General features: G+C 37.1%; 1 protein-coding gene across 1 annotated transcript; it reads left to right on the top strand.

Moving 5' to 3' along the window:
• Positions 1-27023, top strand: Slc5a7 (solute carrier family 5 member 7). The gene is made up of 9 exons (XM_004651798.2): positions 1-37; positions 1265-1497; positions 4196-4309; positions 5200-5355; positions 11565-11713; positions 14969-15112; positions 20397-20550; positions 22860-23077; positions 24725-27023. The coding sequence occupies exons 2-9, from the start codon at positions 1320-1322 to the stop codon at positions 25352-25354; spliced, it is 1743 nt and encodes a 580-aa protein (XP_004651855.1). The 5' UTR covers positions 1-37; positions 1265-1319; the 3' UTR covers positions 25355-27023.
• Positions 27024-27486: the final 463 nt, after the last annotated feature.

Below are 27486 nucleotides of genomic sequence, written 5' to 3'. Positions count from 1 at the left end.
CACCCAGGCTAGCATCCCCTCGCAGCGACCGCAGCAGGTAGGGGAGAGCAGCGGGCACCGAGCCTGGGGACGCGCCCTCGGGGACGCCTGGGCAGGCAGCCCGCGAAGTCTCAGAGCGGAGGGACGCGATTCTGGCCTCGGGGTGTGGTGCACGGGGGGTGGGTCACTGGTGAGGCACTTGTGGCTTCTGGGTGTTAGCGGCTAGTAAGTCTGGGTGCAAGAGAAAGGGGCGGCCAAGAGGCTTGGAGGGGCAGCAAGCGCCTAGACTGAGCGCTGCGGGAGGACGAACTTGAGTGCTCCTTGGCTCACAAAGGCGGAGCCCACCCAGCCCACGGGAGCCAGCTCGGCAGGCGGATCCCGAGGTGAGATCTCTTCCCCAGCATCTCACCACCCAACTGCCACGAATGTCTACCCCCCCCCCCACACACACAACATGTGTGTGAATCGGGGTGCATGAAATAGCGCTGGTCATGAGCAGGGTAAAATAAAAGAGAACAAGAATTCCAGAAGACAAAGCTTTGGAACTTTGCATTTCTAAGAGTCTCGTTTTAAATATCCTTGATGCTGCTGTGTTTTAAGAATGGGATTTTTTAATTCTTTACCTACAAAAACTATTAATTGGGAGTGAGTATGAAATGAAAGAAGGATGAAGGAAGACCAACAGCATGTTTCCTTTAAACAACAAAAAGCATCTTTAGTTCCCACAGGAACTTGTAAATATAAACTTGATGCATTTTTTTTAATTTTAAATGAAGTTTTTATCCCAGATAGTTCCATATCAGATCACTTTTGGAACTAGTCCCAATAGTCATTTGAAAGGATGAGTAGAGGGATGACATGATGAACAGTTTCGTGTAATTCTCGGGGTGTTCCTGTATGATACCCTCACACTGCTAATTCTAGAATAGCAACTTCATTTTGAAAAACACTAATATAGGCATAACCTTTGAAAAATGATCTCTTGTCAGAATTACTAAGTTAAAATACCAGGGTTCATTTTAAGCTGAAAGAATTCATTAAACACAAAATGTCTACGATTGTATGTGGTAACAGTGCCCCTCACTTCTTTCCTGTTTCTTCTAAACTCGAAATGTTATCAACTTGTTAAGTAGAACAGTTGTTGGCCTTGGACAGTTTCACAGGGATTTCAGGACAGCTTGCTTTAAGTGGCACAGAGATCTCCTGAACCAGCAGCATAAGACCTAGCGGCCTGTGTGGGCACAGTCCTCGGCTGCTCTATAAAGCATTGCTGTATTTTTTCCAGAAGTCTTAATGAAGTAACCAGCTGCAGAAGGAGCTGCACCTTGCCTTAGATAAAAATGGCTTTCCATGTGGAAGGACTGGTGGCTATCATCGTGTTCTACCTCCTTATATTTCTGGTTGGAATATGGGCTGCGTGGAAAACGAAGAACAGTGGCAACGCAGAAGAGCGCAGTGAAGCCATAATAGTTGGGGGCAGAGACATTGGTTTGTTGGTGGGTGGATTTACCATGACAGGTAGGTTCTCATGCTCCCTGCTTGGGGAGGCTCACCCTTGGTTTGACAGACAAAGTATACCATGCTTTTTGTCCTTTGGGAATTCTTTACATTCACCAGTTACATATTTTAAAATAATATTATGTTTCATTTTTAAGCAAATTGGTTTAAACGCAGTAGTACTTGACCAAAATGATTTTAGAATAAATCATTGGATCAAATATGAGTGAAACAAATGAAGGGTGCCTGGACTGGTTACTGGGTGAAAACAATAAAATCAAAAAGGTAGAGAGAGAAGACTCTGTCTTTTCAAGTTTAGCATCTGTTAAGTAGTGTGGTGGTGTCTCATCTATTAGATGCATAAGGTGAGGTTGTGACTGAGTTCTCTTAAGTGACAAATGAGTACTAACTAGATGTGGGTTTTAACCTGAGAACATCGTTCTTCGTACAGTGCAGTACAGTTACAAACTATGCCCTGTTAGCAACCTAGCATGCTCATTTAAGAAATGCATTCCTTATAGAAAGTAATCATGTGTTAAAACAAGATTTTTCAGGAACCTTAGTATAAAAGGGAAAAGGCTGGGGTGTGCCCTCACAGGAACCCCCAGCCACCAGCTGCAGCTCTCTCTTTCACATCTTCTTTGGGTGGTTCTTTCTTTGCTGTCAGGGTGATCTCTTTCCTTTTTATGTTTGTCTTGGTTTGAAAATATCTTAAAATTGTATCTTTACTATGACTGGCTGCACTTTGACTAACATACTTTTTGAGTCTCAGTAGGCATTTGACCTTTGCTGAATGATCCATTGCTAACAGGAGCTCTTGAGTGCTCACTGGAAAGATAGCTTATTGGAATTTGTATCTAAATGATGGTCAATTTCAGTCCAGAAGTACTGCTTAGACATGATTAATTCTGTATGTCAAATAGTTACCTCACCAGTCTATGAAGATGGTATCCATGTTCTGAATATCTTAACTTTGGCTCTCTGAAATCTATAGTAGGAACAACAGATTTGTGCCCTTCAGTCATTCGCATTGTGTTGAGCTCTTTACCAGCTATAGATGGTTTTGAGTGCTCTTTACAAGAGCACTATGAAAGGGCTCCAAGGATAAGGACACATCCAGACATGCATGGCTAGCAAGGACCAAAGCCAGGTCAGAGCTGCACTCTGGGCTCAGGCACACTGTGCTGTGGGTAGCTCTCTCATTGGCACACTGTTTCTTCATAATGATGCTTAGTTTACAAAAACATAAGAATAAATGAGCTGCTGAACAACAAAGAATTTTACTCATTGCCAATTATTATATTATGCTACCCTAGTTTAATATTCTATCCAATATGATCATGAAGACAACATGTCCGAATTTTCTTCTTTGCCATGTACAGTGATTTTTAAAACCTGTTACACTATTAAAGTATAAAGAAAATATCCAAATGATGCTATAGCTTACAAGTCTTTTTAATGATTTTTCTTCTCAAAACTCAGAAGAACCTTGGTAACTCTAACCATTCATTTACAATCTAAGCTGCATTATTTAAGCATGGACAGAGTCACATATGCATGTATTTCATAAGAAATAGAGGTTGAAAATGTTGACCCTTTTTAAATGCATGTAGTTTAAAAGAATTGGTGTCCACACCCATTGTTGGATACAAAGTATACAAATATGGATAACAAATTTTGGCACAGAAAGGAAAAAATTGATGATAAAAAGCATATTTTGTTCAATAGTAGTAAGTAACCCCATTTTCACTTCTACATTATAGTAAGCATAATCACTAGGGCACCAGTTTTCTTTGGGGACAAGGAACAGCAGAGCTGCTACACAACAAAAAAGGACCACTAATCAGCTTTGTGCTTAGATCATGGAGTCTTGTACTTTACACATTGTGGCATCTGAGCAGCTTTAGTTACCTTAGCTGGAAGATATAGTCATGGATTCTGAACCTTCAAAAGTTTATGTCTTCTGGTCCTTGTTTACACACCCAGTGTTACAGGGAGGGGAAGAAAACTCGAATATTTCAACAGTGTTTAGAATGAGAAAGACAGAGGAAAGCCATTGTTTGTTGTTACTCGTCAACAGTCAATATAAAGCTACTATGAAAATGAGAGTGGTTTCTGAGTACTGACTACTCACTTGAAAAGACTTTTCAAGTTAATGTTTTAAAAAGTGGTATTAATCTCAATGCTCTGTTGCTCTGTGTTGAATTAAAAGGTAGATAAAATTCTGGCATGAGAACAACTTGTCTTAGGGTCATAGACATGATTTCTTTTACATACACCCTGTGAGATTTAAGAAAATTCTTCAGTTACATTGAATTCTCACTGGGATGATCCAGCCTAGAAATACGTCTCCTGTCTGATAAGCTTCTTACTAGCCCAGTACCTTCATCACTTCATATAAACTAGAAACACAGGTCATTTGAATATTCTAACTATACTCTTATTATAGTATTGTGAGGGAATATGATAGAGTATAGATCATTCTTGGCTCAATTTTGTTTAACCAAAATGTACTTTCTTTGGGTTTTAAATTTCTTTCATTCAGAAGTTATGCCACAAAATTTTATATATTGAAGAAAACATATTCTTTTAGGATAACCAGTGGGGACCAGCCACATTGCAGGTGCCTAACAGACACATGAAGCCAGCAGCTGCTGCATTGGACAGTTTGGCCTAGGGTATGGTAGGTGGCAAGCCCTCACTTTTTGTTTTATTTCAGCCACCTGGGTTGGAGGAGGTTACATCAATGGGACAGCTGAAGCAGTTTATGGACCAGGTTGTGGTCTAGCTTGGGCTCAGGCACCAATTGGATATTCACTTAGTCTGATTGTAGGTAAGTGAGTTTTAAATCTCAGTGACTCATTCACTAAGGCATAAAGAATAATATGGGGTATAAATAACAAGTGGAATTACAAGTCACAAAATGTGAATAACTATTGTGGAGAAAATGTCACCAGAAATTTCCAAGTAGCAGTTACCAGAAATTGGTATGTAGTAAAATATTAATGCTTAGATTATTTGTTCTCTTGATTATGAAATATATTTAAAAAACTACAAGAACAGTGAATTTCTTACCATAATCACATTTTATTTCTTTCAAAAATACTAAGGATATATCATTAAAAATGAGTTCACTTCATTACACCTGAGTTTCTTTTATAACTCAAATTAATGAAAGTTTGAGCATTATATATATATATTTGTGTGTCTTTATGACACACAATTTTTTTTTTTTTTGGTTTTTTGAGGTAGGGTCTCACTCTGGTCCAAGCTGATCTGGAATTAACTATGTAGTCTCAGTCTCAGGGTGGCCCCGAACTCACAGGGATCCTCCTACCTCTGCTTTCCAAGTGCTGGGATTAAAGGTGTGCACCACCATGCCCAGCTGCAACACACAAAATTCTTTTATTGGACCTTGTACTTAATCAAATGTCTAAATGTTATGTTTGGTGATGCAAATACATAAAGGTATTTAATGAGTACTATCCTAATCCCTATTTTTCAATTCTCATACTTCACTGATACCCAACTGCCTGTTGGGCACATACAATATTAAATGTACTAAAGAATTTATATTAGGTTGTTAAATACTTCTGGTAAGGTATGCCAGATTTGCTTCAAAAAATTTATTTTCCTTGAAAAATTATCACATAGTTAAAGGTTGACTAATGCTATATAATTCTGTGATTTTCCTTCTCATAATCACTTTTTCATTTTTCTTAGGTGGTCTGTTCTTTGCAAAACCTATGCGTTCTAAGGGATATGTGACCATGTTAGACCCATTTCAACAGGTCTATGGAAAGCGCATGGGTGGGCTCCTGTTCATCCCTGCCCTAATGGGAGAGATGTTCTGGGCTGCAGCAATTTTCTCTGCATTAGGTAAGGATTCTAGCTGCATCTTCCAGTTCCTGAACATTAGCATTGGCCTCTTAAAATTATTAAAACCATATCCTCAGCCATATTTATGCTCATAAAATCTCAATGGAAATCCCATATTTACTGTCGTACAGCTGCAGAGGTTAAAAAATCTCAACTTCATGTTTCTGACTTGACTTGTAGCATCAGATGATGACCATGAATCACAATGATTGTGAGAAGTTTTTGTAAGTTTCATATTATTTTGAATCAAATCTAATTAATTGAGCATAACTAAAAGGTGTGGTTTACATCAAAGAAAAATTTTAAACTTGTGTCCATGAGACAGGGACGAAAATAAATTTAAATAAATGAGATATGCCTTCATTCCTTCCTTTCTATGAAGTGAGCACTTTTAACTGTCCCCATTTTAGTTTCTAATTACTGCTGTTACTTGATATAAAAATGTGAAAAATGAAACACCTTAAAGAATTTTTTAAAGCACGAATATTTATAGAGATGTTAGAGTATTGCATAAAGTATATATAATTAAAGACAACTATGAAACCAAGTGTGAGTCCCAACAGTAAATACGATCAAAATGAGATAACACTGACATGGTGACTAAATAGACCATTATTTCAAGCAAGGCCATCTGACTTGAGATGTGTCAACATATTGACCATTGCAAAAGCACAAGGCTCTGGTTGATTAGAAGGATAAGTAAGTACAGTAAAACACAGCAGTGATTTCCCCATCAATTTGTTTTCATAATAACTCACACCAACCTTGTTCCTGAGCTTCTCTTCATTTCCAGTCAGCTCTTAGAGAAGCAGTTTACAGGTGAAACACCTGTTCCTGTTGCTAATGCCTGTCCATCCAGTGGGCAACCTGCAGACCACCTGCAGCCAAGAATAGCTTTGAATGTGGTCCAATACAAGATCAAAAGCTTACTTGAAACACTGTAAGAAGGTTGGGTGAATTAGTTTTACTCAATTGCAGTTCTTGAGCATGAGCCTTGTAGAGATAACATTGAATTGCAATCTCAGAAGTCTGGCGAGCCTGCCTGAGATTAATGAAGCAGTTGGGCAATGTAAGCCTCATGTGAACATGCCATCAGCCTCAACTGCCATGTGCATCCACCTTCATTTTTCAGGGTACTCAGCTCTATGACCATCTTGAACTGCTCACTGCCCCACCTTGTTCCTCCATCAGCCACGCTCCTCACCTCTTCCCACCTCTGTCTCAGCCCCTAGGAGGTATTGATGCTAAAGTATACCTGCTTGCAGATCTGCCTTCCTCTATAGGTTCCACATGATAGTCTTCTTCTAAAGTCAAATCTTACCATGTCTCTTTTCTGTTTACAACCAAATTTTGTAACAGGACCCATGAATATGACCTAGGTTGTGTTTTCTGCTATTATTCCATCTACATTTATCCTTCTTCCAGAACTCTGTTCCTCTTCTCCTGCCCTGCTTTGGGCTCATCCCATGAGTTTGTGAGATCCTCAGACTCACCTCTGCACCTTTTTATCAAGAGCAAACTTGTGTCAGCCTTCAGTGAGATGAATCACTCTCTTTTGGCTGCTGGGCACTCATGTACATGAAATTCTGCCATCTCTTCTTACAAATTAAAATGTAGGGCTTAAGACTACAGCCAGACTTTTATGTGATCAGAGAAAAAATCAAATAAGATGAACTTATTCCCATGTTTGTACATCTCAGAGTACAAACATTATCTTCTGGCTTCTGTACTATCATACTAGGTGGTCTTGGTAATATCAGAAGTTCATTTACATTAACTCTGTCTCCCTTTTCTCCCACCTTCCTATGTATTATTTTCTTGCTCTCTGGCTATAGATAGAGAGAAGTGACTCAATGTAGAATAGAAGACAACTTGGTACTTATAATAATAACTCAATTTAAAAAATGTACTTTTCTGGTTATAGATAACAATCCTTCTCAACTTAAACCCTAATGAAATAATATATTACAATACACCTTTCTCCCACCTTGCTCTCATTAGCCAGAGAAGATGGGAGTTTATTTGCCATTGGTATTACCACCAGAAATTTTAGTTTTAAGAACAAACTGCCTGCTGAGGTATGAAGAAAAGGAGTGGGCTAAATATCTAAAAGAATACAAAATGTTCACTCTGACTGAATAAAGATCACTTTATTTAATGGAGCCTTGAAAGGTGAATAGAACTACCCAGCTAATGCTCCTAAGGTATTTTACAAACATGAAAAAAGTGACTAGCTCTGAATGGGATACAATTAGTTGTTTTTGCATATGTTTATGTGACTGTATTATTTCAGTGCATATGTAAAACACATTAAAAGTCACTATACAGACACACACATAGCAAACAACACACACACATGCACACACATATATAGAAGTATATATTACTCTTCTTGTTTAAAATGTCTAATAGAGTATGACTATATATATTAAATATATATAAATATAAAAATATACATATAAATATATATTATATATATAAATATATAGAGAGAAAGAGTGTGACTATATTTATTAAATATATATAAATATAAAAATATAAAAATAAATATATATATAAATATATATATGTATTAAATTATTGCCTATTTTTCTTTAAATGTAATTGCTGGATATATTTCAAAATTAGTGTTTTATAAAGAATAAATTGGGATACCTAAGAAGACATCTATTTTAACCTCATTGTGATTGTGTATAGTGAATGAAAGCAAAGTAAAATCCTTTGTAACCATGAATATAATAGACATTTATCTAAGGCAGTACCACTGCAGAAGAAATAATTCTAAATGCCAGGCATGGTGGTGCAAGCCTTTAATCCCAGCACTTGGGAGGCAGAGGTAGGCAGATCACCATGAGTTCAAAGCCACCCTGAGACTACATAGTGAATTCCAGGTCAGCCTGGGCTTAGAGGCGTGTGTTCCAAATATAAGCAACTTCACATGTGAAGACAGCAACATTTACAGACCTTATCTGCACTGTCACTTATCTGCCCATCCTTCTCTCTTTACTCTTTCCTAAATAACCTTTTTCAGGTATGGCTCAAGGTAGAATTTATCCTTCTCACATTTTTCCCACTGCTGTTTGAGAAAAATCTGACTAATGGTTACACTCATGTTCACTGAATGAAAACACCTTCTTATTATAAAAATTCTCAGGAACCCTTTGTATAGCTTATGTTGCACCTTCATCTTCAATAAATGCATCATATCATATTATATTAGAGTACTGAATCCTGCTGTATTGTGACATTCTTTTCAATTGTTTTTAATTGTTTCATGCATATATATTGCATTTTGATATATTCTACATTATCCTTTTTTTATACTCTAAGCCCTATTCTATTCCTCCTCCTGCTGCTTCTTATTCTTCTCTTCCTTCTCCTTCTCCTTCTCCTTCTCCTTCTCCTTCTTCTCACCTCTGTCATTAGGTTACTGGAGAAGTGAGTAACTTCGCAAGCCCATCCTCTACCCATCCCAGAATGCTGTCTGGCCCTTTCATATATAGGTCTTCTGGAATAACCACAGCAACTATGAGTTCATGGGCTCAATGACCTTGTCATGTCTAGGCAACAGAGTTCCACAGTGCTCCTCCAAATTATCTAACTTTTACATTCCCGACTTCCATGATGTTCCTTGAGCTCTGGAGAGGGCTATGTATAAGTCCCATGTAGATCCAAGCATTCATGGTTGGTTATGTATTTTCAGTTCTTGACCAGTTATGGTTCTTTGAATTTTCTGCCCCCTACTGCTGAAAAAGGAAACAGCTTTTCTGATTAGGGCTTTATACCTATGAGTAGAAACTTAATTGTTTAGGAAGCAGTTTGACAACAGTTGAGCAACAACAATGGTAGATTTTTCCCTAAGCCTATAACACCCACTCTTAGGCTTTGACCTGGTTTTCAATACCAGACAAGAGTTCCCTCTTGTGGAGCTAGCCTCAAATCCAATAGATCTGTGGGTTACTTTCATAATAGCCATGTCACTGTAGCACTAAAGGACATGTCTTACCTAATACATTGGCACTGTAGGATGTAAGATTCGCTGCTGGGTGATATCATCATGACTTTTCTCTGCCAGAAGTCTGCATAGCACTATGAAAACTAACCAGTGGAAAGGAAGATTCCACTTTGGATCCAACTTGATTTCTCTATGTCCTGGATATAGTGGCTTAGCAATTTTGGTGATGTTGAGAGGCATTTATGGCAATATCCTGGATATGGAAGTCTCATAGGCTTTCCTGAACCACAACTCACAAAGAGGTATCCCTGGCATTGGTATTATTGTTTGATAAGCCTTGGCTACTAGGAGCAGCATTACCCAGCTGTGTAAAATGGCTTCATTCATTCTATTGTATTTTGTCCATTTTTATTAAGTTTACAAAGTAGTAGGTTTTCGTATGTACTTTTTATATCTCCTAAGATTTAGTTATCCATTCCTCACTTCCTATTCTCACCCATCTCCTTGTCTTCACCCCTGCTTAACTTTCTCCAACTCCAGTATTACCTGCTACTGTTTTCATACTGCTTAGGTCAAGCCTGTTCATCACTTTGACCTAAAAGAAAAGCTATCATTCCACTTTTCCATATGGAAATCTGTTTAGTATGGCTGGACAACATCTTAGGACATGAAAGAAATGTGTACTTGTACTTCTAATAGTTCAAACTCAGTGAGTTGTTTCATAATTTTATAGCATGCTTACTTTGATATGAATAACAGTAATATTTCTCCAAGAATATCTGGAATATAATTTTCCTTTGCTCACAGTCATGAATGTTATTATCTAGAAAATATTTTAATAAAAAATTCAACTCAAATGCAATTGTGATAGCAAAGCAGGTGACTTCTCTAAAATCACTGAGTTGCAACCAAATGATACAACCATTTTAAAGACTATAAACCTTAGTACTATAAGCTCTCTTCTGTGATCAAGCTGCTTATAGTTCATGGGACTATAACTTGAAAATGGCAAAGATCTATATAAAGAGAAAAATAGCAGAGAGACATGACTGAAGTTCCAACATCAAAAAAGGCTTCAGGAAAAAAATAGCCTGTTAAATATTTGTACAATAACTCAGCCAGTTGTCTAACATCACATAAGTAAGTCACCCCTTTTTGTGTTTAAATCACATCACCTTATTACATTTCTCTTTTTAATTGGTTTTTATTCAAGGAAATGATTTTATTTTAGTACCAAGCCAAAGCTCAAAATTATTTTGTATTGCAATTGGAAATCTATCTGAATTGCTTTCGGAAATAATGAAAGTCCATCCTGGTCCATGATGTACACCATTAGCATACCCTTGAAAAACTGAGACAACAGGTGGCATTAGATGATACAAAAAAAAATCAAAGATTTATCACATGCATTCTTACAATATCTAACATTACTACTGACACCAATGGGAAAGGGGCTTGTAAAAACAGTGAGTTAGGAAGCATTGCCCATAAACTACAGTGTTCCAAACTAGCCGTGTCTTGAAACTCTCAGTGGAAATACAGACACAAACACAAAAAATAGTGTCATAAAGGAGGAGAGGCAAAAACAAGTGATGATAAAAGTGACTTAAAATATGATCTTCAAAGCCAGGATTGTTTAATCTGTTGGTATTCTAGGAGTAGAATTTGGACATTACACTACTTAAACAACATAAAAGTGATCCTCATGACTTTAGGAGTGACAGGGGTAATAGAAACAATTTAACAATTTTATGATTTTATCCTGCAAATTTGTCTCAATTCTTTGATATCCTATAGGATTTGCCAATTATTATGGGATACCATAGGGCAAAATAGCAAGTAAATATTCATTATACAGTGTAGAAATAGTGCTTATGTAGACATTTTTTCTTATAGACTTGAGTAGATATATTGCATATATTTAAGTCAGAATTTCAGATTTTGAAATCAATACAAGTACTTAGATAAAATTAAATTCACTGGTATTTCAGGGTGTGTTTTTATGATAATGTTTTACATTACATAGCAAAACATTAATTTCAGAAAGAATCTAGTGATAGATGTGGAGAGATGCATAATTTACTATGGTACAAAATTTTCAGTGTTACATTTCAATATAGCAATTTTCATCCAATATGCTACATGGCAGACAGGGAAAATACCCACTACCACTGAACTTTGAAAATGCCCTTCCACGGGAAGCAGAATTCACATGAACACCTTGACCACAGAGATCACCTGTTTCTTCTTCCAGGAGCCACCATCAGTGTGATCATTGACGTGGATGTGCATGCATCTGTCATCGTCTCTGCACTCATTGCCATTCTGTACACCCTGGTGGGCGGGCTCTACTCTGTGGCCTACACAGATGTTGTCCAGTTATTCTGCATTTTTATAGGATTGGTAAGTAAAGCAACCTTGACGTTTTCTTTTCTTTATTCATTCATTTCCTTCTTGCCTTCATTTTAAAAGATAAGCTAGCAATGTATACTCAGAAAAAATGTTTTTCTTCATGAATAATGTACAGTAAATTTTAATACTATTTGAATAGTAAAATTTTCCATGAACTGGAATGTTTTCCAAAACATTGGTCAGTTTTTTAGTTGACAAAAAGTGTCTAACATTTAGAAAAAACATGGGCCCCATTTTCCATCATGCTTAGATAGGATGAGAATGTTCATGTGATCTTCTTTGAGAATCCATGGTAACAAAGTTTCCTCAAGTTAATTAAGGCTCAGTGGTAAGCTGGACAAGTTCTTATGCTGTCGGTAAGTTAGTTCAATTATCCATTAGACCATTCATAGAGCATAGAGATTTTCTCATTAGAGGCTGAGAAGGTGGCTCAGTGGGTAAAGTACTTGATATATAAGCATTAGGACCTGAGTTTAGATCCACAGAAACATCATAAAATGCTGGCTAGTGGTGCAAGCAAAGGCTTACCCTATAGCTAGTCTAGCCAAATTTATGATCCCCCAGTGAAAAACCCTGTATCAAAAAGAGTAAGGTAAAAGTGTGACTGAGGAGGATACCCATTGTCAATTTCTGACTTCCACACACACACCCATATACAAATATCCACATATATCACATGCACCTATACACATATGAACTCATTCATACATACCACACACACATATGTGCATGCCAAATAAGAAAAATATATCCTATGTGAAATGCTATAGGTTTTGAGTATTAATTATTACTATCTGGTACTTAAAAACAATTGGCTTAATTAGAAAGATTAACTATTTCTCTTAATTCCTATATTAAATTACATTACACATGTGTATTGTACTGAATAATGAATACTGTGTAATTATGAAACATTATTATCAATTTATATTAATATAAACATAATAGCATCTATGTATGTGTTACCTATATGGTAGTCAATTTCTGAATCTTTGTAAGTTCACATGTTAAAATATAGAGATTAAAATTAAGCATATTATCCAACACATATATCAAAAGAAGTTAAGTGAAAATGTATGTCTACTCTGTAATAGGCACATGATTTCCATCAAGCACAAAGATGTTAGTTGTCCTTATGAGAGGCCACAGAAAGAGCATGTTTATTTTTCCCTGACATGGTCAAAGTATCCTTGATTTTCCTTGATGCTCTTAATTTTTCTTATACTGAAAACTTTTCCTTCTAGCTTTATTTTTACATTAGACATTTAGATATGAAAAATGAAGGATAAATTATATACTTTCTCTGTTTTACTTCCTGACATCTATAGTAATATCTTGGAGAAATTTTTAAAAACTGACCAAAATTAGACTTACCTTTTAACTATAAGTTTATATAATAGCAAAAATTGCATATCCCTATTCCCTATTCTTCTCCTACACCTTGTATTTACATGTCATGAAATTTCATTCACTCACCATTTGATTAAATTTAATTTGTTCAAAAACTCCCACCTTTTTTATTTTGTAACTTACTTAAATTAAGCGAACAGTGCAGAAATTCTGATTTTTACCAAGCATAATCATAAACTACAAGGAGACAAAGAACACAGAAAAAAACCTCCCTCCAGAATCTCAGAAGCAAGGTTAGTTTGATAATGGCAGCTACCGTAACTGATACAACTGATGTTCCAAGAAACTCAACCCCAGGGGATAACTCTCTCTGCTGATGATATCTGTGATGTCTCAACTAGAATTTTAAGACACATGGGTACATAAGTCAAATATGCAGGTATAAAATAGTAGGGCTAATATACATTGGAATGTTTTCAGCTATAAAATAGACAATAGATAAGGAATGAAGTTCTGTAGGTTACTTACTTAAAGTACTATTGAATTGACTCACTAAATATGTTTTTTTCCAAGCTTTAATACCAATTCATGCATACACAATTAAGCAATCTATACATTAAGCCATCCCTCATAAGATTCCATAATTCTGTGGATTTCATATCACCATTGGCTTTCCAAACAAAACACTGAGTTCTGCTTAGTTTTCCTTCTTGGCTCCTCTCCCTGCAGTAGTCTAGAGGCTGCTTGTTCTCTTCGACATTTTCCTTGTGCCAGAACTTTTCAATTCCCAGTGTCACTGCTGGACTACAGACCTTCATTCAGGAGGCATCCACTACCCATGACATTCCTATTTTTTCCCTTTGTCTAAGTTCACTGTTTATATCCATGACATTAAAATGAAAAATAAATCCTCTAGCTTCCAACTACCTACGAAACAAAATTCAAATACTTTAGCTTATAGCTTACGGCCCTCTTCACACATCTGTCTTTATTTCTTCCATTTCCCTAAGTCACTCCCCTGCCAGAAAGCCTTGCTGTCCAGCCGATGTGGACATACACTACACATACAAAACATATGCAAGTAGCTAACATTTGATGCTTCTACTTATGATTTTTTGAATTTACAATAGTGTTAAAGCTAAGACACTTATCTTTAAATTTTGAATTCGGAGCTCCCTGGACTGGCAAAATACAATATGATCCTCTCTGACACTGGTCAGTGGCAGAGAGCTACGGTTGCCAGTCAACCACACAATCATGTATGTGAACAACTGACATTCTACAGTGTGTTGTGTTGCTGAGCTACAATATTTGATAGGTCACATGGATTAAATGCATTCTTGACTTACAGTGTTCTCACCTTGTGATGAGTTGATTATTCTGTAGCCTCCCATAAACTGAGTAATAGCTCCATTCTTCTACTCTTACTTTCTTGCCCCCTGGCCACCATCATCACCCTAAATTTCTCTTCTTCCTACTTGTCCTGAATACATCCTTCAAGGCTTGTTGCTCTCACAAACTTCTCAATTTTTTTTTTACTTATCTCCATTTAATGATTGGATAAATTGCCACAATTTACACACAGGAAAAAAGGTTAAAATTGAGTAGGCATGTTTCTCAAATGTAATGTTTTCTTCTCAAAGGATTAGGTGATTGCTCCTATAGTTTATATGATATGGTATAGTCAAGCACACATAAACAATGTGTTATCTCAGTTTTTCTAAATCAGTATTTTATGATGATGAATAGAGAATTTGGTTGTAGGTCCTTCTCTGAGAAATTATCTAGCTATGCCAACTGAGGTAAAAAATAAATAAATAAACTAGGATCATAAATTATGTATATGGGACAGTTAAAGATTATAGCCAAGGCTCCAATGTTGCTCTTTTTTTCCAGTGGATCAGTGTCCCCTTTGCCTTGTCACATCCTGCAGTCACTGACATCGGGTTTACCGCTGTGCATACCAAATACCAAAGTCCCTGGCTGGGGACCATTGAATCCATTGAAGTGTACACCTGGCTTGATAATTTTCTACTACTGGTAAGTGATGCCATGATCTGAAAAATATGGTCTAATTGTTCCTAAAAATCAAAGGCATTTTTCTAACTTATACCTAAAAACTTTGCATACTATGTCATGGCTATTTCTGAATTGACTCCTATCCTAGAAAATTGGAGCCATAAAGTGGAAAGCAAAAGGAGGTTTAAAGGTCTAACATCCATACTAGGTTCACATTTCTGCAATAAAAGAAGCACCTAAATCTAGAAATCCTATACCCTATCACAAAGACCTTCCCTAATGGGAAAGCAAAGTTATCTGAACATTTTAATCTTGGATTAAGGCATTAAAGGACAATTTTTAAAATGAGTAACTTAGTCTTGAATTACAGAGCAAGCCAACTAGAGGTGCAATAGGTTCTAAGTGCTTGAAGCAAGTTGGGACAGGAGGTATGTGGTGGCTTGAATCAGATGTCCCCCATAAATTCATGTCATCTGAATGCTTTGTCCCCAGCTGGTGGAATTTTGAGAGATGGAGCCTTGCTGTAGAAGGTGTGCTTTTGAGAGTGGACTTAGGGATGTTATAGTCAGCTCCTACTTTTCAGGACTTATTTTGTTGTTGTTTTCCTCCTGCTGTGGCAGAGGTGATGTCCAGCCTGTGCTCATGCCATGCTTTCCCCTGCTTCTCCTGAAGCTTCTCCTCAAGACTGTAAGCAAAAACAAACCGTTTTCTCTCATCAACTGCTATTGTTTGGGTGCTTTGTCTGAGGAACAAGAAGGAAACTGCAACAAAAACAAATGGTACTAGAGGCTTGGGGCCATTACTTCTAGAAACATGACTGTGTGGCTTTTGATTTTATTTTATTTTTGTAAGTTATTTGAAGGAAATATGTGGAAGGATTTAAAACTATAGACTAAGAGATGCTTTGCAATCCTGTAAGTAGAGCTGGATTGTTGAGGGTTGAAAGTCTTAAATGCAGAAAGAACAATGGATTTACAGAGTTGACTTATGAGAGGAATAAAGAGCTTTGTTCAGACTGGCTAGAAGCAGTTTGTGTGAGAGGTTTGCTGTGTTCTGCCTGTGTCATAAGAACTTAAGCAGGGTTTAGTTTAGAAGAAATGGACCAGTGTGAGCAGAAAGATATGGCACAGAAAGAAATGAAAGTTTTGGGCAGGAGACATCACCCATTCAATTGTGTGAGAGATTTCCATAATTGAATTTGGGCCAGATAATTTCACTGAGTACATAGGAGGAAAACTGAAGTTTTCCTATTCTTCAAAGGTGGCTTTATTCATCATGGGTTAATAAATTTGGTAGTCCACCTCTTACTATTCGAGTGTAACACATGCCAGAAGAAAGGGTCATTGGATTTGGATTTGCAACACAGTTTATTTTGGGGAAAATGCCATGGGCAGAGTTGTGAGAGTTCTGGTGGGGAGTCATGAGAACAAACTGTGTGCTGTAGTGGAGACATCAGGAATTTTTAATTCCTAGGACTATAGAATGGTTGCAAATGAGAGTTCCTGGCTTGGAATGGAGTCCCCCTTCCCTGGCTGTGGGTAGCCCAGATGTTGAAGTGGATCTGGAATCCCAGAGACTTCCACCGGTCATTACAGATGTTGCGCTTGGAACTACAGAAGTTTGATATTTGTCCTACTTGTTTTAGAGCTTGCATTGGTTCCATTTTTTACTTGCAATGCCATCTTTTGCAGTGTAAATGTTTACTCTGTGCCATTATGTGATTTTTGGTTTTATAGGCTCACAGTTAATAGACCTTGCACTATGGAGAAGTTTGGAGAGCGTTGTGATTGAAAAAAAACGGGATTTTTAAAAGTTGGGCTGAAGGCATTTTCATCAAGATGGCTATGAGCCTATGGGGGTAGGGGCAGAATGTGGTGGCTTGAATTAGATGTTCCCCCATAAACTCATGGGGCTTAGGGATGTTATAGCCAGCTGCTACTTGCCAGAGCTTAGCTCACTCTCTTTTTGCTGTTTGCCATCAGCTATGACAGAAGTTATTTGACTAGTTAGAAAGGTTACCTATGAAAATAATGCAATGCCCTTAATTTCACCATTAAAAAATTGGTTATTTCTTGCTGCAAAGTGAATAGAGAAATTGGTTATTTTTATCTTGTCTTTACAGGACTGATATAATTTTATGATTGGTGTTGGTGGCACTCTGCTGAATTTTAGCAATGCCTCAGTGCCCATAATGAATCTGTCTTTCTCAGTAACCAGACAGGAAAATTTGAAGTGGGAATATGTTTCGAGTATATTGGATTATTTCTCTCCCTAAAGATTGTGAAGAAATGCCTCAGTTTTCCTTTTCTTGGGATAGTTGATAACTATGAATGTGAGGAGTAATGGATTAAATACTATGCAAATGAATAACACCTGTATGACAAGTATGTTTCTGTTACATGGAGGTGATGAGGGGCAACAAGGCAGGAAACTTTGGGCCATCACACTTTGTCTGTGCTAGGGGTTAAAGCAGAGTGCCAAGAGCTCATTATTCTTTCCCCCAACCACACTTAAGTTTTTGAACCATTTATCTGTAAAATAAAACATTATATCCAACAACTTCTAAGTATCTTCCAGCTCAAAGTCATATTCATGGTTCCAGTTGTAAGATACATGGAAATCAAATACCAAATGTTAAGTGGAAGAATCCATTGAAAAATAAAGCCTCACTATTCCACCAATGGTCTTTAAGCTTCCAGTGGTCTTTCACATTTCCCCACATCATAATTTCTAGGTCCTGCTTACAATAGTGTTTAAGTCTCGCCCTGCCCCACTGTCCCTACTTAAGTTCTTCATTTAATTCCTGGCTTTCTTCACCTAGTCTCACTGTTGGCAGCTGCCCACCTGTCATTTCTCCAATCTCATTTTCCAAATTGCCCACTGTCTTAGTCAGGAAATGCAAAAAATGTACTGTTAAGTTTAATAATTCTGGGGGCTGGAGTATGAGGTCAGAGCAGGTTCTGGCAAAAGCCTTCCTCAGGTTTTGAGACCATTGTCTTCTCACTGTGCCCTCACAGGGAAGAAAGTGGCAAGGAGCTTCTTGGCCCCTTCCTAAAGGGGCTCTGATTCTGTCTGTGAAAGTTTCCCACCCCTCATCTTAATTATCTTTGCAAAAACACAAACTTTAAGTACCATGAGATTCATATTAGTGTTTTCAATATATGAACTATGGGGTGGATGCAGACACATTCAGTCCATTTATAAACAGAGATCATATTTTATCTTACTTAAAAACTTCTGGTGATATAACATAGTCCAGGGTGATTACTTTATAAATTTTGATGAATTGGTTCATATAAGTCATTCACATGGAAGATATTAATGATATAGTGCTTTATAGGTTTCAAAAAAAAAAGTAAAATGACTTTGGGAGACAATAGACTTAAGGAATAAAATTATGATTTTTTTGTTTGTTTGTTTTTTGTTTTTCGAGGTAGGGTCTTACTGTGGCCCAGGCTGACCTGGAATTCACTATGTAGTCTCAGGGTGGCCTCGAACTCACAGCAGTTCTCCTACATTTGCCTCCCAAGTGCTGGGATTAAAGGCATGCACCACCATGCCCAGCTTGAATTATAAATTTTTAGAATTCAGTTTTCTATTTTTTTTTTTTTTTTTTTTTTTTTTTTTTTTTTTTTTTTGCTTTTGAATGTGCATATCTTTAACAGGAAGGAAAATGCTCTGGAATCAGTATGTGTCAGACACTGTGTTTGTCACAGATGAAATAATGATAAATAAAGTCATCATATCAGGAATTCATAAATTAAGGCCCAAAGGGAAAGGTGAGCAATTAAAGAAATTTTAATGCATTGAGAAATAGTAAGTTCATTTATCAATTCACTCACTTATATAATAAATATCTAATGAAGACCAGCTCTGCAACTCCTTTCCAATGAGAAAAGTGGTGATGATCCTGGGAAAATGAGTGATTTTCCAGCCTCCTCTCTTAAACACTTCAGTACATACTGAGCTCTGCTCACACCATACGTGCAGTGATCCCATAGCAGCCTGAGTTTTGTTGAGATTTTACTTTTGACATATTAGTTTCTCTTCAAGGAACTCTCCTAGGTGCTCTCCACCTAGACATGTCTTCTCCATCCCTAAGGACCAATTCAGATGTCATGTCTTCATTGCCATGCAGCTACCCCCATTTGTCACCCAAATTAACTATTTCTCATTTTTGTTTACATGTAACCAATTACATTGTAATTCAGTGCCACCAACATTTTTGAATGTGTCTTCAATAGAAATGTTAAGCATACCTCCAGCACACCTATGTAAATTTATTAGTAGCTTACTCATGCTATGCTAATATTTGTAAACCACCTAACACTTACAGATAAAGTAAGAATAAGCATAAATAGAAGTTTTAATAGTCTCTTCAATGCCCCACTTTAGCAAATGTATACCCCACTGAGCAAAAGTACCACAGTGCATTGACTCTCCCAGAGGAGAGCAAGAATGATGTCATCTCTATCTTTGCAACCATTACATTGCCCAGTATGTGATTAGTCTATAAATATTTATTAGACTGCATTGATTCAGATTTCCCTTCCTACTTCTAGAATCTTAATTATTTTTGACAAAAATATATGATGGTTGAAATTTCTGCATTAGAACAAACTGAAGGCTTATATGTTATTTTAAGGAAGCTAAAAGTAGGGATATTAAGGAAAAGAAAGGACTTCCCTATGTAATTACAAAGGAAAATAATCTGAGGAAATGTATATAATCAAAAGAATGACAAGTGCCATACATTGACACACACTGTCTCTGTCTCTGTCCTGGCTGTTTTCACAAGCCGCCATAATCTATGTGACTTACAACCAATAGACTTTAGTTTTCATAGTCTATAAGCAGGAAGACCTGGATGAAGGCACTGGCAGGCTCAGTGTCTAAGGCCATCCCTTTACAGACAGCCTCTTCTTGCTATGCCTTCACCTGAGGGAAAAGGGTCCAAGCTCTCTTGGGTGTCTTTGGTTTTTTGTTTTGTTTTTAACAAGGCTACTAGTTTCATTCATGAGAACTCCACTGTCATGACCTACATTGCTCCCAGTGGCTCCATATAATTCCTAATTCTATCACATTGGAGATTAGAATTTAAATAGACAAATTTGGAAAGGCATAAAAGTTCAGAACATGGTAAACACACACAAAGATATTGAAATCTGTAGCCTACAGAGTATTGTCCATATTTCATGCCCTGCTTATCACTCTTCTAAGTGCAATTATCATAAATCTCTTGAAAAATTAACATGTTAATTGCTCCCAACTCACTGTTTATGAATTCCCTGGGGTTCTCATGCAGATGCTGGGTGGAATCCCATGGCAAGCCTACTTCCAGAGGGTCCTTTCTTCATCCTCAGCTGCTTATGCTCAGGTGCTGTCCTTCCTGGCAGCTTTTGGGTGTCTGGTGATGGCTCTACCAGCCATATGCATTGGGGCCATCGGAGCTTCAACAGGTAAACCTCTTGCATCTTCACCACAGTTGCAAGTTAGTTTCCCAAACCCCTTACAGCTGCCCTCCCAGTCCCACTTGCCTCTCACCCCTATGTAGTAAATTATTCTTCATCCATGATTCCACCTATGCCTTTGTGAAGGCATTCAGCATACTGAATTATAGTTTAGAGGTCTCTATGGGTTTTTGCTTGCTCGCCTGATGGTAAAACATTTCTGAACACATTTCACCAGCTTTGGTGTGTTACCAGCTGTTTGCATCCTGTCCACTTTGGTTCTCAACCATGATGCACACTGACATCACCTGGCATATGGAGAGGAACTTAAAAATACTCATTTCTGTCTGATGCCATGGTGAAGTTAACTATTAACTAAGATAGAGATGGGCATAGTGTCTTTTTGCATATCATGAGTCAAAGTGCACCAGAAGTTGCCAGCCACTGGTTTAGGAGCAATCTGTCTGTCATTACTGTGAGAACCTAAGAAACCCCATGAACTTGAGAGTCTATCTTTAACAAAGCAGAGTTTACCCTTGTAGAAACCAAGCAATAAGTATATGGGTTAAGACAGACCAGAAACTGAATATCAAAACAACAAAAAGAACAATAGGAAATGTTTATTTCCCTATTGAACTCTGTGGGAAACCTTTCTAAAATCTCACTTTTCATTTATTTCAACTTAATTATTACTGAGTGTTACATTCCTCATGAAGGAAAGAGGAAGTAAGATCTTTTGTAAAGATGCTAATTACATTCATGAGAACTCTGTGTTTGTGACCAATTTGACAATGTCCTTGTCAAATTCCTAATGTCATCATCTTGGGAATTACAGATTAAAGGAATTAGTGGGGGCATGAACTTCATTCAGACCACAGCCAACATAGTGATATGAACTGATATTTGTGTCATTGAAACCTTTTATATACTTCAGAACTACCTTAAGGTCATTCTAATGTGATTGGAAAACAACCTCTAAGAGCATTCAATGAAACATGTCACATTAAACCTAATTGAAAACAGTTCTCTGTGTAAAGGTAATGAAAACAGATGAGAAGGTGTTCTCCTTTCATCCTGTTATATTTTATAGAGAAGATTCAGATTGAGGCCCACATGACAACTTTGTCAATTAATAGAGTACTTTATTGGATTATCTTGGGGGGTTTTTTGGCTTGTATTTTTGTTTTTACTTGAGCAATCATGGTTGATAGCATAATCTTCACCTTCCACTTGTTCATCTCTCACATAAATAATCACCTAAAAGGTTCCTAACAAAGGTGGTGTATAGCTTCTGCCTTTATAAAAAAAAAAGGGGGGGTGATTTTTTTCATAAGCAGGAGACAGAGTGAGTATGTAAGCGTGTGTGTGTGTGTGTGTGTGTGTGTGTGTGTGTGTTAGGACAACAGGTTAACAAAAGATAGTGTATAGCTTATGTTGTTCTTGGATTAGGTATACATTCTTGGTTGTGATTTTTGATAATATACCATCTCAGTTAAAGCCTTAGAGTTCACATCATCAAAGCAGGGCTTTTATGGCTATTTTGATTGAAAATAAGAGGAAGAAGAAGAAACCACTTCTGCTGGTTCTATCATCATGACATCAAGGAACTCAACAAATGTAAAGATAATCTGTATTAATGTGCATTTCCAGGTCCCTTGTCTTCTTCAACACAGTACATAACCAAACAGTAAAGAAACAAAATATTCAAAGATAACCTGATGTTTGAAGTCATCTTATTGTACTAAAGTCCAGGACTTCCCAAAAATCTCAGCCTCATGAATCAAAATGGACAGTCTTGAATATAATTTGCCTCCTGTTTCTCAAGGGTGAAACTGTGTGCGTTGCAATGTAGTTGGAAGAAAATTAATGTAAGGTTTCTCCAAAGCCAAGCATGTGCTCAGGAAGGAGGTGTGAGAAGAACCCAACTGTGGTTTCTTTATGCATGGATAATTAGCTCTATAGAAGAGAGTACAAATATTCTTTATGCTCCAGTGGTTTGAAGGAAAACTCTGTGGTTCACCTTAAGAGCATCCATTGCCGTGATTCTCCAAAATGTAATATGTTGCAGAATTCCAGAACAAAAGCATATAGCTCAGTGCCCAACTCTGGGCAGATGTTATGAGTAAGAGTGAATGCTTCCAATACCTGCAGGAGCCAGAGCATGTCAAACATCTGCACATGACCAACATGTGGATATCCCACCCAAGTAGAATGAAATGGGATTCTGAATTGTCCCCAAAATACTTAGGAAACAGCATGAGGCCCAGATGAGCATGTGGCTCTCAGTTGACATTATGGTTGTTGTTTCTGCTCAACAGATTGGAACCAGACTGCTTATGGGTTCCCAGACCCCAAGAGCAAAGAGGAAGCAGACATGATTCTCCCAATTGTTCTGCAGTACCTCTGTCCTGTGTACATTTCTTTCTTTGGCCTTGGTGCAGTTTCTGCTGCGGTTATGTCATCGGCTGACTCTTCCATCCTGTCAGCAAGTTCAATGTTTGCTCGGAACATTTACCAGCTTTCCTTCAGACAAAATGTAAGATCAGTTTCTTAGTTAGCCATTTTTTATTGTTGATAATATCATTGCTTTTGTAGTATGTACTGTCTGTCTACAATCTCACTTTGAATCTCCCTAATTGAAAATATTAAATTTTTAAAGTCCCAAATTCCAAACTTTTAAAAAACAAACAATGCCACAAATAGATTATACTATGAAATTCTTTTTTTTTAATTTTTTTTTAATTTTTTTTAAATTTATTTATTTGAGAGCGACAGACACAGAGAGAAAGACAGATAGAGGGGGGGAGAGAGAATGGGCACGCCAGGGCTTCTAGCCTCTGCAAACGAACTCCAGACACGTGCGCCCCCTTGTGCATCTGGCTAACGTGGGACCTGGGGAACCGAGCCTTGAACCGGGGTCCTTAGGCTTCACAGGCAAGCGCTTAACTGCTAAGCCATCTCTCCATCCCTATACTATGAAATTCTTATGCACAAAATTATTAAATATAATGTATAAAATTACCACCATGCTATATCTATAAGGTATGTATGAAATATAAATTAACTGCCTTTTTAGATGTTCTTCATCCCTAACATATCACATTACAAATATATATGTATTCCAAAAAATATAATAATATTTAAGACCCTGAAATCCCAAACACTTCTTATCTCAAGCATTTGGATAAAGAACACTCATCTGCCAGCCGTGGTGGTGCACACCTTTAATCCCAGCACTCAGGAGGCAGAGGTAGGAGGATTGCCGTGAGTTCAAGGCCACCTTGAGACTCAATAGTGAATTCTAGGTCAGCCTGGGCTAGAGTGGGACCCTACCTCAAAAAAACAAAACAAAACAAAAAAAATCTATATACACATATTGAGAGTCCAGCCCTATTTGTGTTAAAAGTTTAAATAACAATGAATTTACTTATGCATGTTATAAAGATTGTCTTAATACTAGAGGGAACAAATCAATATTTCTAATTCCCAAGTGGTTACCATGTTACTATAGAAAACTTATTTTTCTGATTAAAGAAAATACAGCTTCAAATATCTTCAGAAACATGCAATATGATTAAATATGCCAGGAAACATGACAAATTATCTCACACATAGTTCTGTAACATCTGTAGTGCTCTTCACTTAAATTCCCAAGCACATCTGTGACATAAAATGCCTGCTCAGTTTGATTATTTTCTTACTGAATCAAATGTTGGCAGGCCAGCTTGCTCTTGTGGGCCCCAAAGGACAAGGAGCCCCACTAGAGATCTGTTTGTTCTCAATTAAAGCTTGGCCTCTCACCAAATTTCCAAAATCATAGCAAAATGGGCCCAGTAGTGTTTTACCAAGGAATGACCTGAAAATACCCTATAATGGTATGTTCCTGCAATGGTCCTTCAAAGAGAAGCAGCAAGGATGCCCAAGCTCTCAGTGCCACAGAACTGTTTCCTACCTTTACAAGTAAATTTTGCCTTTGCTTTATAACCCCTTACCTTTCCATCTGTGCATTCAGAGAAAGGCTCCACGGCTCTACTTCATACTACTTCAGGTGATAGAGGTTACATTGACTTTGACCTGAAGCATTTGACGCAGGGTGCTTTGCTAGACAAGTTTTAAAGCATAGACATGTATCTTGCTCATTATTTAAGGAATGTAAAGCTGAACCTGTGTCGATTTCTTACAGGCATCAGACAAAGAAATTGTTTGGGTTATGAGGATCACAGTGCTTGTGTTTGGAGCATCTGCAACAGCCATGGCCTTGCTGACAAAGACTGTCTATGGGCTCTGGTACCTCAGCTCAGACCTTGTCTACATCATCATCTTCCCACAGCTGCTCTGTGTACTCTTTATCAAGGGAACCAACACGTATGGGGCTGTGGCAGGTTACATTTTTGGACTTTTCCTGAGAATTACTGGAGGAGAGCCATACCTATACCTGCAGCCCTTGATCTTCTACCCTGGTTATTACATTGATAAGAATGGTATATATAATCAGCGATTCCCATTTAAAACTCTTTCCATGGTTACCTCATTCTTAACCAATATTTGTGTCTCTTACCTAGCCAAATATCTATTTGAAAGTGGAACTTTGCCACCAAAATTAGATGTATTTGATGCAGTTGTTGCAAGGCACAGTGAAGAGAACATGGATAAGACAATCCTTGTCAGAAATGAAAATATCAAATTAAATGAACTTGCACCTGTGAAACCTCGCCAGAGCCTAACTCTCAGTTCAACTTTCACCAATAAAGAGGCTCTTCTTGATGTCGATTCCAGTCCAGAAGGGTCTGGCACTGAAGACAATTTACACTGACCCCATCTGAGTAAAATACTCTTGCAAACAGAGCACTATAGTAGGGCAGCTTTGGAAAGAAATGTGTAGTATATAAGATATATATATAAAAACATAAACTAAGGGAGACAAAAATTCTTCAGAGAGGAAAATGAGTTGTAAAGAAGGAATTTAAAAAACGCAACCACACAAACACACACCAGGCAAGAATGAAACAGCTATGAGAGCAGCAACTTTATTTCTCATCCATAGTAATTTCAGTTTTGATAACATATTTTCTAGGAATATAAAAAATGAATAAAACCCCAAACAAACAGAGTTATTGATCTTTATTTTGAGCACAGAAACTATATGTGAAAGAAAGGAAGAAAGGAGGTTGGATGGTCTTAATCCAATTTTGCTAGATAATATACTAGAAGCCAGTTTAATTGTAACACTGAGTCTATGAATTATCCTGTGAATGACGCAATGAGTTAGGCTACTGACTAGTCTTCCTATGTTAATGAGCCCATTCTTTCATATATATTAAAATCATTATTACATTTTCTAAATATGCACTGTGTTATCCTTTCCTACATGCCATCCCTCCCTCCCTCTCCCTATCATTTGCCCCTCTCAGTGGTGCCTGGGATTCTATTCCAGGACCTTGCACAATGAGACAAGAGATCTGCCATTGAGTTATAACCCCATCCCTACATTCTGTTATTCTTTTAGCAATGGCATATATTATTCTAAGCACAAGCAACACTAACACACAAAAGCAATCTCATAGTAAATTTTAATATGCAAGATGATGAGAAATAGAGTCCATTTGGGAGAATACTGGACTCCTTGAGAATGTGCATAATTGCCATATGCTTAGATAAGAGTGCCTGGAGCATGGGAAGATAATCAGGCATTGTTACAGCAATAAATCAGGAAAAACACTACAATAAAGAACAGGTAGAACAGATATTTATCTCCAGGTAAAATACATAAAAGACATATGTTTTAGCTTACCATCTACATCAGTATTAAAATTGAATTGAGCCATATATAAAAAAGTGGCTGATGAGAGAAATTGCTAAGTTAACATGTGCTCATCAAATATTTATTTCCAGCAATTTCCAAAACACTTCCTTACAGTGTAACTAGAAAAATTAACCCCTGACACTTTTGGATGCTCGTTAATGGGATGGTTTGGTGTTAAGGGCTCTACTTTGCGGATTTTCTTTTGCATAAGCCAGTTTTAGGGACTAGACAGATTGCCACCAAAACAAGTATACATTGAATTTTGAAATGTAATTTAAAAAGTAAATTAAGTCCTAAAGGGAAAAAGCCATCATTTTTAATACTTGTTTAGATTGCTTTCAAGAGGTCAATTATTAAATATTATTTTGCTCCTTTTCCAGAGTAGAAAATATATGTAAATATAAATAAGAATATATGGAATGGGTTGTACTCATTATAGAATTTCAAATGCCTTTCCACAAGTCACACATTATAGAAATAACTAAAACTGTCAACAAAATCAGAATGAACTGACAAAATGAAAAATGATCTGGGAATTTTAACTAATGAAGGGAACCAGTCTAGATAATAAAAAGAAAAGCACTTTTCAAAAAGTAATTTTTACAATAATAAAGTGGCATTGATTAAATTCCAAGCATTAAGTATAAAAGCTGTGTTCCAAACGCTATAATTCTTTTTTTATAGATTTAACTGGAATTATCTCAGAACATCAGATAATGTACCCTTGTTTAAAAAAATTAATTCCTAATATAAGTTTAAGAGTAAAATTAAGTAACTTCAAATTGCAATACTTTATATTTTTAATCCTTTAGCAAAACTTGAAGGTGAGTATAGCATTGCATTTAAAATTTTTATTAAATATACTCCTACCTGAACAGAAAATTCCTTTTACTCACTAGTTTACTTAGGATCAACTCAGTACTAGAGAACTTCCGAGGAGTAGGTACATTTAAAAACTGTCAGTTTGGCAGTCCAGGATTCTGGATAAATAGGTTGAAAAAAGATCTGCAAAGGAAAATGAGAAAAAAGATAAAACATTGGACATATAAATGTAACTAATTGGTGGACAGTACAGCCTCTAGAAAACATGGTATTTCAGATATGCCGGGCTTCCCAACACCTACCTAAAGAATAACTTGCCC

The sequence above is a fragment of the Jaculus jaculus genome, chromosome 4 (genome assembly GCF_020740685.1).
Source record: "Jaculus jaculus isolate mJacJac1 chromosome 4, mJacJac1.mat.Y.cur, whole genome shotgun sequence".
Lineage (NCBI taxonomy): Eukaryota > Metazoa > Chordata > Mammalia > Rodentia > Dipodidae > Jaculus > Jaculus jaculus.
This window is presented reverse-complemented; position numbering and strand designations above follow the sequence as displayed.

What these genes read in the sequence shown, in the direction of transcription:
- Slc5a7 (XM_004651798.2), top strand. Translation starts at nt 1,320, where the DNA reads ATGGCTTTCCATGTGGAAGGACTGGTGGCTATCATCGTGTTCTACCTC. An exon ending in TCTGCATTTTTATAGGATTG is followed by an intron (nt 11,714 to 14,968) that starts GTAAGTAAAGCA and finishes CTTTTTTTCCAG; the next exon opens with TGGATCAGTGTCCCCTTTGC. An exon ending in AGCTTTCCTTCAGACAAAAT is followed by an intron (nt 23,078 to 24,724) that starts GTAAGATCAGTT and finishes GATTTCTTACAG; the next exon opens with GCATCAGACAAAGAAATTGT.